We start from the raw sequence: 13760 nt of genomic DNA, 5'->3' as shown, positions 1-13760 counted from the left end.
CAGCACCCAAATCCTTCATTGCAAATGAGTTTGCCAATTTTCTTTTGAGCACATTTATTTCCTACATGTTAGAATCTACAACAAGCATGCCATATACATGCAATAACAATATAATATAGCTTCCATCATTTTTCCTTTTGAGATAAACACAATGATAAGAGTGGCATCTAGTATAACCTTTTTCAGACTTTAACTTCGATACCATGTAGATTTTTACTATAGATTCAAAACTGCTTATGTAATATGCCAAAACAAAAGTCTTTAATCTACTCTACTCATCAACGGAAACAAAATTGATTGATGAAATCACGACACAAAAAGGAAGAATCACTACAACAAAACCAGCGATTTGCGCCAGATTTAGCGCCAGATTTTAGTGCATTTTTTTTGTAATTGTGATGAGCAACCTGGCGCTAAATCTGGCTCTATTGTACAATTTTTAAAGCGTCCTTTTTTGCACCTGATTTTGCATCCTTTTTCACGCTAGATTTTGCATCATTTTTTACACCAAACTATGCATCATTTTTTGCGTCAAATTTTGAACCAAGATTTGCATCTTATTTTATGACAGGTTTTGCTTCTAGTTTTGTGTCATTTTTTGCATCTATTTTTCATTCTCTTTTGCTTCCTATTTTGTGTCATTCTTTGATTCCATTTTTGCACCATCATTTGCATCAAGTTTACACTGTATTTTGAATCAAATTTAACGTCTTTTTATGCATCCATTTTGTGTCAGTTTTTGCATCTAGTCTTACGCCAGGTTTTGTATCTAGTCTTACACTAGTTTTTGCTTCTATTTTTGCACCAGCTTTGGTGCCTATCTTTGCACCATGTGTTGAATTTGATTTAGCACCAAATTTTGCATCCATTTTTGTGCCCATTTTTGCATCTTTTTTTGGAGCATTTTTTACATCCACATTTACGTTTGATTTGTCTCCATTTTTCCCATCTCATTTTGCACCATATTTTGCGTCATTTGTTTCATCCAATTTTGCATCATTTTTAACACCATCTCTTGCATTTAATGTTACATCATTTTGAGCATCCAAATTTGCATTTATATTTGCATCTTATGTTGAGTCATGTGTTGTGTCCACCTTTGCATCTTATTTTGTGTCTAATGGTACATTCAATTTAGAGCCATTTTTTACGTCTACTTTTGTATTTGTTTTTGCACCAAGTTTTGCATCCAATTTTAAGCTATTTTATGCCCCTTTTTGCACCATTTTTTTGTGTCTACTTGTGTCCAATGTTGCACCATTATTTACACAGACTTTTTCATCCAATTTTGCATTTTTTTGGTGTCTAGTTTTACATCGTTTTCACCATCCAAATTTGCATCTTTTTTTGCCTCATTTTGTGTCCACATTTGCATATAATTTTGTGTCTGATTTCGAGCCTAAATTTGCATGTGATTAGGAATCATTTTTTACATCCAATATGGCATCCTTGGTTTCACCTTTTTCCAGCCCCATTTTGCATCTTGTTTTATGTCTTTTCTTACATCTTTTTTTTTTTCCTTTTTTGCACCCAAGTTTGCATCCCAAATTTACACCATTATTTGCATCATCATTTGGCATATTAATTTATAACATTTTTTGCTTCTTTTTAACACTCAACTTTGCATCTTATTTTACATCTAGTTGTTGTCTTTTTTTGCATCTAATTTGGTGCCCATTTATGTGTCCTTGTTTTTGCCCAATTTGATATCCTTTTGTATGCCATGTTTTGTTCCCTTCTTTGTGTCAACTATTGCACAATTTTTCATTTCTAATTTAAAACACTTTGTATGTCAATTGTTTGCATTTTGTATTAATTCCTAGTTTAACATCCAATTTTACTTTCAATTTTGCATCCATGGTTACATCCGCATTTGACTTCTTATATAAAGTATATTTTTCTTTACATATTTGACCCCCTTTATAGATTCATAGTGAAATATATGATAGTTTCTAAATATCATTAAAGAAGATATCACAATTCAAAATCATTTGTAAAGAAATTTAAGAGAAATTGACAACATCCATCCAAAAAAATAACAATGTGTCGTTAACAATTTTCAAAACATGTATAAAATAGCAACATAATACTAATAAAATCAGTATTATTTTTAATCAAAACAAGTAAAATTCAAATATGATTAACAAATCAAAATATTTCATGAATATCGTTATTCTACGATAAATTAACAACATACATAAATCAAACTCATCGTATGATTACAAAATCAAAATGTCTCATTGATATAGGGTAAATTCACAACACCCATCTAAACATAACAATGTCATTCTACACAATAATTTCTTCATAAAAAACAATGCATGTGCATGCCTAGCTACCACCACCAAGATCATCCTCATGATCATCTTGACCATCCTCATTACTCTGATCCACATCATCACCAACACCGCAACTATCATCATCATCTCCTCCTTCACCACCATCATCCTCATCCTCATCCTCATCATCTCCTGATATATGTTGAACATAATTTGGATCACCGTCTTGGCAATCATTACCTATAGCATTCTGACAAAAAAAATCAATATTACATGTTAGTATTAATTACATAACACAACGCATGTTTTTGTTATACAATGTTAACCATAAAATGAGGTAAGATATAATATCTAATAGTACTAAAAAATAAAATGAAAATATGGTTTAAAAGTATATTGGAAATCCAACTAAGATTACATACCATAGAGTCCATCCAAACAACAAATTCAACCCATCTCTTTTGCTGCAGCACCTCCTTTTCCAAATGATTTGGAGGTCTTCCATATTTTAGTTCCTATCAATCAGTAAATAGGGAGAAATTAGATAACAATGACTTTCTTCTAGTACAAAATTTATTAAAAAAATATCACATGTTTAATATACTTACAAAGGTTGTTATCAGTGCTTTTAAACCTTTCTGGCCACTACAATGAGTGACTTTTGTCTTGGTTAACCTCGCCTTGGATGCCTTGTCCTTAAACATAAACCAATTCAATTTATTTTCACACAAATACATGTCTAAGATACTTATAAGTATTAATACATTCTAAATAATTTTTAATGAAAAATTCAATACCTGAATGCTCTCATTGCCGACTTTTCTTTGTGCATCCAACTTCTCATATGATTTTACAAGTTCTTTCCATACTTTAAAAGGTATGTCAATAGGTCTTTGTTTCAGTCTTTGATCTTGAGGCATTTTTTTAATTTTTCTTGTTTGGTTAAAAATTTTGGTTAAAAAAAACCGAACAAGTAATTCACATCAATGGCATGGGGACTCTATGGATATGTGTAAAAAAATGGCTATAAAGAAAACATCCAAAAAACATATGAGCTCTCCCTTTGATGGTCACTTGGGGCATATGGCTGGAAAGGAACAACTCCATTTTCGAAAATCAAGGACAATCCTTTCTCAAAGTCCTTCCTAATATTTGCTCCAAATGTCTTAAAATGAAAAACAAAATTCAAAAGTCATCCTCAAACATCTCCCTTAAATATAACGTTGGACCATAAATTCTTCACTTTTATTGTTATCGGCTCTGGAATGATTTTTCTATATGCAATTATATAATGAAATATGTGTGCACTAATGAAAAAAAATTGAGTTTCATTTTTCATAATCACAAACAATGAAAAAAGAATCACACGTAACTAGCATCATTTTGGAAATTTTATATTTATTAAAAATCTTTAACATGTTTTCCTCCCATATCTCATAAAAAGGTGTGAAATTTTTTATATACTCTCCAATAAGCCTAAGGATCACATACCTTTTAAAACTTTGCATTACCATTATATGTTTCTCCTTGAAGATATATAATATGTTTCTTCTTTAACATATATATTATGTTTCGCATTTCTTAATATTTGACAAAATACTAAAGTTGAAAACAGTGGTCATTGTCTCAATCATATTCCTGGTGATCTTGTTCAGCATAAAACAGTTTGGTACAAGCAAAGTAGGCATGACATTTTCTCTGGCACTCATGATATGGTTTTTCTCTATTGGTTCTATTTTACTTTACAATATTATTTAACATGACATGACAATTTTAAGGGCATTCAATCCTGTTTATATCTATTATTTGTTCAAGAGGAACACTATCAAAGCATGGATGTCCCTAGGAGGTTGCGTGTTATGCATAATAGGAGCTGAAGCTATGTTTGCTGATTTGGGTCACTTCTCAGTAAGATCCATCCAGATAGCCTTCACATGTGTAGTATTCCCATGCCTACTATTGGCTTACATGGATCAAGTTGCATATCTTATGAAGCATCCCTCTGTGGTGGAGAACGTATTCTCTGCTTCAATTCCAGATGGTTTTATCTGGCCAGTCTTCGTGATAGCTAGTGTTGTTGCCATGATTGCAAGCCAGGCAATGATCTCAGCAACAATTTCATCTATTAAAATGTCCATGGCCCTAGGATGCTTTCCCAGATTGAAAATAATTCACACATCCCGACGGTTCATGGGTCAGATCTACATTCTTGTCATCAACTGGGTTCTAATGATAATGTGTGTCTTGGTATGTGATTGTTTTAAGAGCACGGTCGAGATATCAAATGCATATGGCATTGCAAAGGTAGAGATGATTATGGTGACTACAAGCCTAGTGACTCTTGTCATGGTTTTTATATGGGCAAAAAATATATTCCTTGCGATTGGATTTCCTGTTCTATTTGGATCAACTGAGCTAATTTATTTTTCTGCAGTTTTGATGAAAGTGGGGGAAAATGGTTGGATAAATGGTTTTTGCCACCTACTTCCTTCTTGTGATGTACATTTGGAACTATGGAAGTGTTCTGAATTATCAGGAGTTGTATATCTTGTTGGTCACGGAGATGTCAAGGCTAGAAAGGATTCATGGTTTCCTAAGAAACTGGTTATAATCTACTTCTATGCTTTCATGAGGGCAAACTGCAGGGCAGGCCCTGCAAGCCTCAATGTACCTCACACCAATCTCTTGCAAGTTAGCATGACATATACTGTCTAACTTGAAGGTTTCCATGAATCAAACATGTTGAATGTTTTTCAAGGACCAAGTCACAACATCAATATGGTGATGGATAACAAAGATTTCCTTGAAGGTGGCAGAGATGAAGTGAATTTTAATGTGAAGTTAATAATCATAAGTTTTGTTGTCGACCAAGATCTTCATTACTTAGTCCTTGATTTTGTTTGATAGAGAATAATAGCCATTCCTACGATTAATCACTGATATTTATGAACAAAGACACCATTCTTTTTTCAATGAAGATGATAGGTGGTATTTTATATGCATGGTTAAGCCTAAGATAAGCCATGTTTTCTACATAAGAAAGTTATATTAAGTTATATCCATGAAAATGAAAGGAAGATGACATTGCATGTTTCCTCGTATAGCTAACCATCGCTCAATAACATTGGATGCTTCTCCACCTCATTCATTACATCATTGCTTAAGAACCTTGGATGCTTCTCCATTTTTTTTGACATCATGTATTGATTATGTTGTTGTTGGAGGTTTTACACTAAGTTTTTCAACATCGAGCTTACTAGGGCTTGCACCACCGGGGTTATTAGTAAGAATCTCATGAGGTTTGCATAGCCATGATTATTAGAATCAAAATAGTAGGATTTGCACTAAAAAACAGTTCATAGAGCTTTCCTGCTGGGGAGAAAATCACAAGTTCAACTTCTGCAGTGCAGAGCACCGAGAGCTCATAAGCTTTCTTCAGCAATCCACCTACGTTTGGAAAATGTAGCCTGCCTGCTGGCGATGTTCTCAATCCTCTTCCTCTGCATCTTTCCCCTCACTATTCTTGTATGTCCTCTTTCGTTTTTCCCTCCAAACAAACCCTCTCAAATTGAGAAAGCAGAACAACTCACTCGATGAGAATCCGAATCCAATTATTGCTTCTAACAATAACCCAATACAATACCAGAAGTGATTACACAAAACCTCATTGACTCTTCATTTGTTTGGAAAAGAGCCAAGCATATACTTCTGACGAGGGTTTCCGTCTCAAGTCTGGCTCGCAGGACGTCGCTTAGTCAATTGCGAGAAAAGTTTTCCACCTGCCTGTCACATACGGTTTGTCACACTATATATTAAAATCAGGGACAATCCTTTCTCGGAGTGGACAATCCATTTGAATGCATTGATCAATGCTTTGTGCAACGCTGGTAGAGTGGACCATGCAAGGAACTATCTAATGGAGATGAAAAAATTTAAATCCTGATATAGTTTGCTATAGGACATTCATTGGAGGCCTATGCAAGTTGGGTATGGTGGATGAGGCAGTGAATCAACTGGCGATAATGATTAGAAAGGGTCTCTCACCCACATATGCTCTGTACTATTCACTCATCAAAGCTTGCTGCAAATCAAAGAAAGTTCAAGCCGCTGCCCAGATACTGAACAAAATGCTTAGGGAACGTGTTGTTCCAAGTCATGCAAGTTTTATCTATGGCATGCATCATCTTGGGAAGGTAGGAAAAAAAATTGAGGCATAAAAAGTTCTTGAAGAAGTGATAGATTTTAAATCCTCTGTACATGTTAAAGTATACACAGAAGTAATGTCTGCTCTATTTCAGACCAGTGAAGTGGAAAAATCATTACAATTAGAAGGCAAAAGAATTAGAAGAGGTTGTGAAACTAACTTTTTGACTCTGTAAAACAGTGTTTCTCTAAGGGAAAAATTGATGAGGTATCCAAGATTTTAGAAGGCATAAACCAAAGATATCCGGTACAAGGTATTACATTATGAAAAAATTGAAATGGTCAGATTTATTGTTTTTCCAAGGAGACCACTCTTGCTTGAAGGAATGGAGAGGGCTCTGCTCGTAAGAAAGTACTGAACCAAGACCATTGTCAAAAATGTTGAACCAAGAGTATTGTTAAAAAGCAATGTTGCTTAGTTGCATGAAAATTTAATTGTCCAAAATTTAATTTTGGACTCTTTGCTGGCAAAATTTCATATAAAGGTATGCCCTTTTGCCTTATAACATGATGATTTTAATGAAAATGGAGGAAGGGAATCAACTTCAGAGAATCAAATGAAGTTAAAAAATATTAGATTATCAATTATAATCCATAGGAAGGGAGGAAAATAAAGGGTATGGTTGTGCTTAGCCTAAAACGTTTGCCTCTCATTTGAGAACTTTTCAAAAACTCAACTTTATTTCTGAATCTATAAACACAACTCTAAGTTTACATCTCAATTTACAGGTAAAGATTCGGTTTAAAGCAAATCTAAAAATAAGAATAAGCAAATCCAGAACTAAGAATTTGAAGCATTATTATTGTGGCAGAGCAAGGCAACTAAAATTTGAGTGTGTGGGAACAAAGTGGGATCTAGAACATGGAAAACTCACCAAAAAAAACAGCAAATATTGTGGAAAGCGGAAAAGAGGAAAAAGAGCATCATTCCTTTGTTAATTCTCATACAGAATACAAATTAGATGCATGGTGTGAAGGAAAATGAAATTTACAAATTAGATGCATATGACCATAACATGGGATGTCCCCCAACTTTAAATTTTGCATCATGCAGACATCAGGTAGCAAGCCAAGGAGCATCTCGAGCTGTTCAGGACATTTCTGTACCTCCCCCCCCCCGACAAATCCTGAATCCTGGATATAGGAGTTGCAAATAAAGTATGGAGCTTCTTGAAAAAAAATGTTAGCAATGGGTACTAATGCTAGTTTTAACTTTAACCTGCTTGCAATGAATACTCGGCAAATCCAAGTGTATCTTGAGGTAAAATTTGTTGACAATAGAACAGGATGGTTTTCCTGCTGTTGATACAAATGGCTATTGCTGTTAAGCCTAATTTTAACTATGATATGTTGCCAGAAGACATGTCCCCAAAATTTGGACAAATCCCTCAGACCATAGGATGTGTTCCTCAATCCCAGGTATGCATCCTCCTACAACATGGCATAGAGCAAAATATGCTTAACAGAAGTAGTCATTCACATCAATAGCAAGAAAACCATCCTGATGTGTTTCCAACAAAACATTATCTTGTGATACCCTACACACCACCATATTGGGTAAAAATGTAAAACTAGCATGTGTACCCCCAATGCCAACATTTTTTTCAAGAAGTTCCAAACCATAGCAGACAAGACTCTAGATACTAAAATGACAAGAAAAGTTTACAAAACTTTGAGAATTGTCAAGCCTGTTTCAGACTCTCAGATATCTAGTGGGCTATGCCTGTCCATGAATGCACGTGAGAGACCAATAATATACAAGAAGGCAATGAAACAATCACAAAAGCACCTACACTCAAAATTCCATTCTGGAAAGAAGGAAAAGACTCACTAAGGATACCAAGGGGTGCAAAATTCTAGATGTGAGGAATAGCAGTTACTGAGGAATACGGTTCATCTATTCTTACTGTTACAGATAATGCATTTACCAGATTGACTCAAGGTCTATTTCCTAGTGTCATGGAACACTGTGTTTTGATGATGGCTTTTGGTCTTGTTCCCATGGAACTGTAGTTGCATCTGGCTTAATCAATATGAAAGGGCTGCCCTGTGCGCGATTAGGAAGAAGTTTCCTTTCTTTCTCCTCTGGGTTATGTTTCAAAATTATAACCATCAGCTATCGGCATGTTGAAGGGATCACACACCTTTCAAGCAGAGCCCATTTTTCTGCAGGATTGTCCATAGGCATTGTTGCAGGTAACACCCCTTCATACAGAAGCCAGTTTTCCACAGAAGAATGGTGGCTGTTCAGTGACTCAGGGCCTCTCTGTGCAGTCACAAGTAGTATCAGCATTATAACATATCCTTTCAGAATTCAAGTATATCTTCTCACTGGATAGCATGATTAAAATGTAGAAAAATGTTATGGAGTGTCCAAGTAGTGTAGAACAGAGAAGCAAGAAAAAATACCACAAGACAACCATAGGGTTGATAGAACCATGTTTAGGCACATTAGATATTGCTTGGTGACAGAGTCTTACACCTTTGAAAGGAATATTTGTTTCCCTACATTTCTATTGAACAAATACAAACCTGAATATGTTCTAAGGACTATCATGGAGGGAGTCGAGATGACCCACAGGACCCATAGCTGAATACACAAGGGGATTTCAATGCTGGAAATCTAGTTTATAGCATAGTAGCAAGATTTGGTCATATTGCTCTTTATTATATGGAAATTCGGCAACAGTACAAAATTCAGTATGTTTTCACTGCAATGCAGATACAGAACAGTTCACTTACCTTATAATGTCTTTGATACCCATCAACATATAAGCCCCAAAAAAACAGAGCAAAAACCTCAAAAAAATAAAAATAACAGTAAGAAAACACTTAAAAATAAACTACATTGCAAAATTTTCAAAGAATAAATTGCTTTTTCTGGTTTTAGTGTGTTCTGAGGATGAAATTCTTCTAAAATATGGAACAAAACGCTTATTTTCATACTGAGAAATATAGATTTCCATATTGGAACCATGCTGCATTTCTTTATTAGGTATTTTCCATACTGAGTTGTATTTGAATACATATTCGGATTCAAATTTTGCTACTATGGTTTATAGCCATTCCTAGTTACACGTATGCTGAAATCAGGGAGGTCAAGGTAATCAGATAAATTGTCACAACAATTATGAACAAGAGGCAACCTTCCTTGAAATTCTTGAACCTCCAGTAATCAGAAAAATTGTCACAACAATTATGAACAAGAGGCAACCTTCCTTAAAATTCTTGAACCCCCTACCCTTGCCTGGATTTGCTCACGGCGCCAATCAGTCCTCATGTACATGTACATCAAAATATTTATTATATAATTAACTATAAATTTGTTAACATTAAAAGGACAAATAGATCCTCTGTTCATGTAGAGATGCTCACTGACGACCATGTTGACAATGGCGATGAGAGGGAGAAACTGCCGTGATATCCAATCTTCAATATGCATATTTTAGATAATAAAGACTGACCTACTAAGTTAACCAAGTAGCCGTTATACAAAGTACACATAAATGAAGCTCAAAGCTAAGATTTTTTTTCTCACTTTCTTTGCTTCCCACACAAACTATTACTCGATTTCGATTTTTCTTATTAGATTCCAAAATTTAATGAAATTATCTGGCTGGGAGCATTGTTGCAGTGCATGGCTTTTATCCACTATCTCCACTACAAATTTTGAAATGACAACAAAAAATCCATTAAGACCGGAATCTCCCCACAACAGTGAAAGCAGAGTTCATTATTCAAGAACAAAGTAAAGCGAACCAAATACTCTAAGAGCAGGACATGCATGAGTCCTCCAGACCCAGATCCACTAGATTGATTGCATCATTTTTTCAGCTGGATGAAGCATCGATGATCCGGTAGATGCACCAGTCATGAGCAAAAATAACAGACGATCAGTGATTCAGAAGCACCCTTACCAAGCACAGTTGAGATCATCCAGATAATCCACAAGGCCATCTAGGTATGCTATCTTACAAAAGCTATAATTCTCAGCTTATATCTTGTAGACACTAGACAGACACCCATCACCAGGGTTCTCCCTTCCACACGTAACCCGTCAAACTTTGCAGTCCGATGAGCTTCAATAAAGTTTGCCAGGATAGAATCCAGCCTGGTTTATGGCCCTGCATACCTCTCCTTTGACGCTTAGATAAATTAGGACTTATTTATTTTCTAGGCTTCTGCTATTAGTCTCGTCTTCATTGTATCAGGTTTATCTGTTATTATAACCCTTGAAAATCTGATAAGGAAATCCAAGAGATGCTTCTCCATATTTGTGAATGGCATTCTTCGTAAAACTGTTGACATAGACTAGTGCACCTAAATCTGGGGGATTTAAACTGGTTACCTACTAACACGTAACTAGAACCAGCCAGATGCTCGTCTTCATTGTATCAGGTTTATCTGTTATTATAACCCTTGAAAATCTGATAAGGAAATCCAAGAGATGCTTCTCCATATTTGTGAATGGCATTCTTCGTAAAACTGTTGACATAGACTAGTGCACCTAAATCTGGGGGATTTAAACTGGTTACCTACTAACACGTAACCAGAACCAGCCAGATGCTCAACAACATTGGCTACAAACAATTGAGATAATCACCCCTTTGTTATTTTATCATTCGTCATTCTGTTAAATCTGAAATCTTATTTGTAGTCTCTCCTTTTCAGCGAATACCTTTAAGCACTCCAGCATCAATATATAGTTTTAGTCCCATTAACCTAATGTCCTTTCATCATTTGTGGACATTTATATAATTTATTTCTTTATTCCGAAATTCTTCTTAAAATTATTATTTCCATTTCTTTATGAACCTTCTGCTGTCGAGCAATTGGTGTTATTTTGAGCAAAATAATTTGTAAACGAAGTTTCTTGGTTAGTGAAAAGCCCGCCAAAAGTACCTCTACGCCAAGTAGATCCCTGGAAAGTGTCTATCTCTCAATGTTAGTGACATCTCAACGCATTCACCCATTCGGGAGCTTTCGTAGGCAGTCAGCGTCGTATGTAGAGCATCTAGCTCGGCGGGCCTCACAGTTTGTGAGGAAGAGTAAGCAAATCACAGAGTATTTGCTTATTTCACTCCTTTCGGAAAACCTATAAATTTTTTAAAGTAACTGCTACTTACGAATCATAAGTTTTTTAAAATAAATTCTACTTCAGATTTTTAGATTTTTAAGGGGTTTTACCGACCCAGAAATAGAGATTCAATAAATGGAAGAGAAGCTTACTGATGGTGACATCGCCGTCGGGGCTCTGGAGCATCTTGTCCATTCCCTTGGGGCCGAGTGAGGTGCGGAGGATTCTCGCAACGGACCTGGCGGCCGCAATGTTGGCCTTCTGAGCATCTAAGCCTCTGATTCGGGTCTTCTGCTCCTGCTCCTTTATTATGATAAATGGCCTCCCGTACTCATCAAATGCCAGCGCCATCCCTGCAAACAATAACAGATTGCAGCACAGAGATTAAAACCTAAACATACAAGAGTGGCTGCTAAAAACACACTGGATTTTGAACCAGAAACCTGAAATGCGTGTACTCCTCTCTGTGTGGAAGACTGAATGTGCGGGTGGAAATCCATTGAAGTTAAAAATGGAACATACCTTGGCGCCGTCAATGGACTGAAGAACCGATCGTGGGGTTCGAGTGTCTGCTACTGGTGAAACCCTAATTCGCAAATCTTTGCAATCTCGTTTTCGCTCCCGCCCTGCGAAAAGCGAACAGATCCTCCTTCTTGTTCTAGAACGTAAACGAAGTTTGGGTTGGGAGGGGTTTTGTAAAGAAAAGTAAAGCTTTACCTTTTTTCAAAAATGCTAATTTCATAGTGAAAAACAGTAAATACATTTTTTTATTTTCACATCACTAGTTAAGTAGCTATATAATGTTTTTGGTTCTTGGTTAGGTTGGAAAATATTTATAATAATATAATTTTATGGTTGTTGTTTAAGTTTATTAGGTGTTATTAAAACAATAAATACATTTTTTTTATTTTCACATCACTAAAGAAGTAACTATATAATGTTTTTGGTTATTGGTTAGGTTAGAAAATATTTATAATAATAATAATATAATTTTATGGTTGTTGTTTAAGTTTATTAGGTGTAATTTTTTTTAATTTCAATTTAATAATTTTTAAATGGAAAAATATGATTTTAATTTGGTTGTATTGAAAATATTTATATGTTTTTACATATAAGGTGGGTGCAAACAAAGGAGAATATATAGTAAGTCTATTTAATAGTTAATAACAAGTGTTAATTTCTTAAAATTATATGATAAATTTGAAAGGAGTAGGGTATGTATCTTTTTTCGGGTGAAATATATTAAAATTATTGTGTGAATGGGGTTGTAAGACCCTATATTTTCATCCTGGGAAAATATAGTCCTCTCTTAGCCACTTGCATAGTTTAGATTGTCATAAGCAAAGTAGGTACATTGTCTTAAGATGTAAACATTTCATTTTAAGCAGTGTCATAATGTGGTTTCAGCGAAGCATTAAAAGATGGAATGAGCATGCACATTTGGGATGCTAGTGTTATATTCAGCTTGAGGCATGATTGCACGTCTAAGAAGACTCTAACAAGGGTTGCAGAGGAGAGGTTGGGGGATTGTAGTCTCACTTAGAAGTGTATACAAGCAAGTTAAGCCCTATGAGAAGTTGTGAAACAAAATTAAGGGATTTGACAAGTTGCACGAAGGCAACTTAGTAGTGGTACTAAGTGAGCAATCCTTGATTCAACTTGATACTCTCTCCTTGGCACTACCACTTTGTAAGATGGAGAAGAAATGTGAAATAGATGTGCAACCCACTAAAGAAGTTGAAGGTTGTTGTAATGTATATCGGTGGTTATGTCATGATGTGAAAGGAAGTTTTGGAACTTGGAAGGTGACCATTAGAGTAGATTTACCATGGAGTGCAAGGAGGTGCAAGGATCTGATAAGGAGGGAACTACACAAATCTAACAAGTAGGCCATATTGGGTTAGGATATTACTATTTTGGGACATCCAAAGTTGAAGGTACATTTTATGGAGGTGCAGTCGAAGTGCTTGGGTGCGTGCCACAGCGTAAGGGTATCTAGGACTTTTAGTGTGTGTTAGTGGTGTTAGTGCATTGTGTTTGATCAACACTAGCTAGAATGTGTTCCATGAAGGAAAAAATCCCACAAATTTGGGATGACTTAACCATTTTGCATTTAAGGTGTGTTATGTCCTAGTTTTGAGGAGACAATTAGAACCATCTTAGAGTGTGATGGGTTGTGCCATGGACTTATGTCCACTTAT

General features: G+C 35.4%; 1 protein-coding gene across 3 annotated transcripts; it reads right to left on the bottom strand.

Annotated features, from left to right (window-relative positions):
- Nucleotides 1–2140: 2140 nt before the first annotated feature.
- Nucleotides 2141–12240, bottom strand: LOC149171519 (uncharacterized). Of its 3 annotated transcripts, none has more exons than XM_089427482.1 (5): nucleotides 12082–12240; nucleotides 11712–11912; nucleotides 2888–2974; nucleotides 2702–2794; nucleotides 2141–2529 (listed from the first exon to the last, which is right to left on the bottom strand). In XM_089427482.1, exons 2-5 carry the CDS (start codon nucleotides 11826–11828, stop codon nucleotides 2332–2334), a joined length of 495 nt encoding a protein of 164 aa, XP_089283608.1. In that variant the 5' UTR covers nucleotides 11829–11912; nucleotides 12082–12240; the 3' UTR covers nucleotides 2141–2331. The 3 variants fall into 3 exon arrangements, with proteins under 3 accessions (XP_089283608.1, XP_089283609.1, XP_089283610.1); XM_089427483.1 differs by having other exon boundaries at nucleotides 12003–12158; XM_089427484.1 differs by lacking the exon at nucleotides 2888–2974.
- Nucleotides 12241–13760: the final 1520 nt, after the last annotated feature.

Source organism: Pinus tabuliformis, chromosome 4_2 (assembly GCF_031772625.1).
Source record: "Pinus tabuliformis cultivar Carrire ecotype Pingquan chromosome 4_2, CPIR1, whole genome shotgun sequence".
Classification (NCBI taxonomy): domain Eukaryota; kingdom Viridiplantae; phylum Streptophyta; class Pinopsida; order Pinales; family Pinaceae; genus Pinus; species Pinus tabuliformis.
The sequence above is the reverse complement of the archived record's forward strand: the minus strand, read 5'-3'. Positions and strand labels throughout refer to the sequence as shown.

Bases quoted from the DNA above. Each gene is read 5' to 3' on its own strand.
- LOC149171519 (XM_089427482.1), bottom strand. From the start codon at position 11,828: ATGCTCAGAAGGCCAACATTGCGGCCGCCAGGTCCGTTGCGAGAATCC. The intron at 2,975-11,711 runs GTAAGCTTCTCT...TTTATGTTTAAG, and splicing joins CGACGGCGATGTCACCATCA to GACAAGGCATCCAAGGCGAG. The intron at 2,530-2,701 runs GTATGTAATCTT...TTTTTTTGTCAG, and splicing joins TTGTTTGGATGGACTCTATG to AATGCTATAGGTAATGATTG.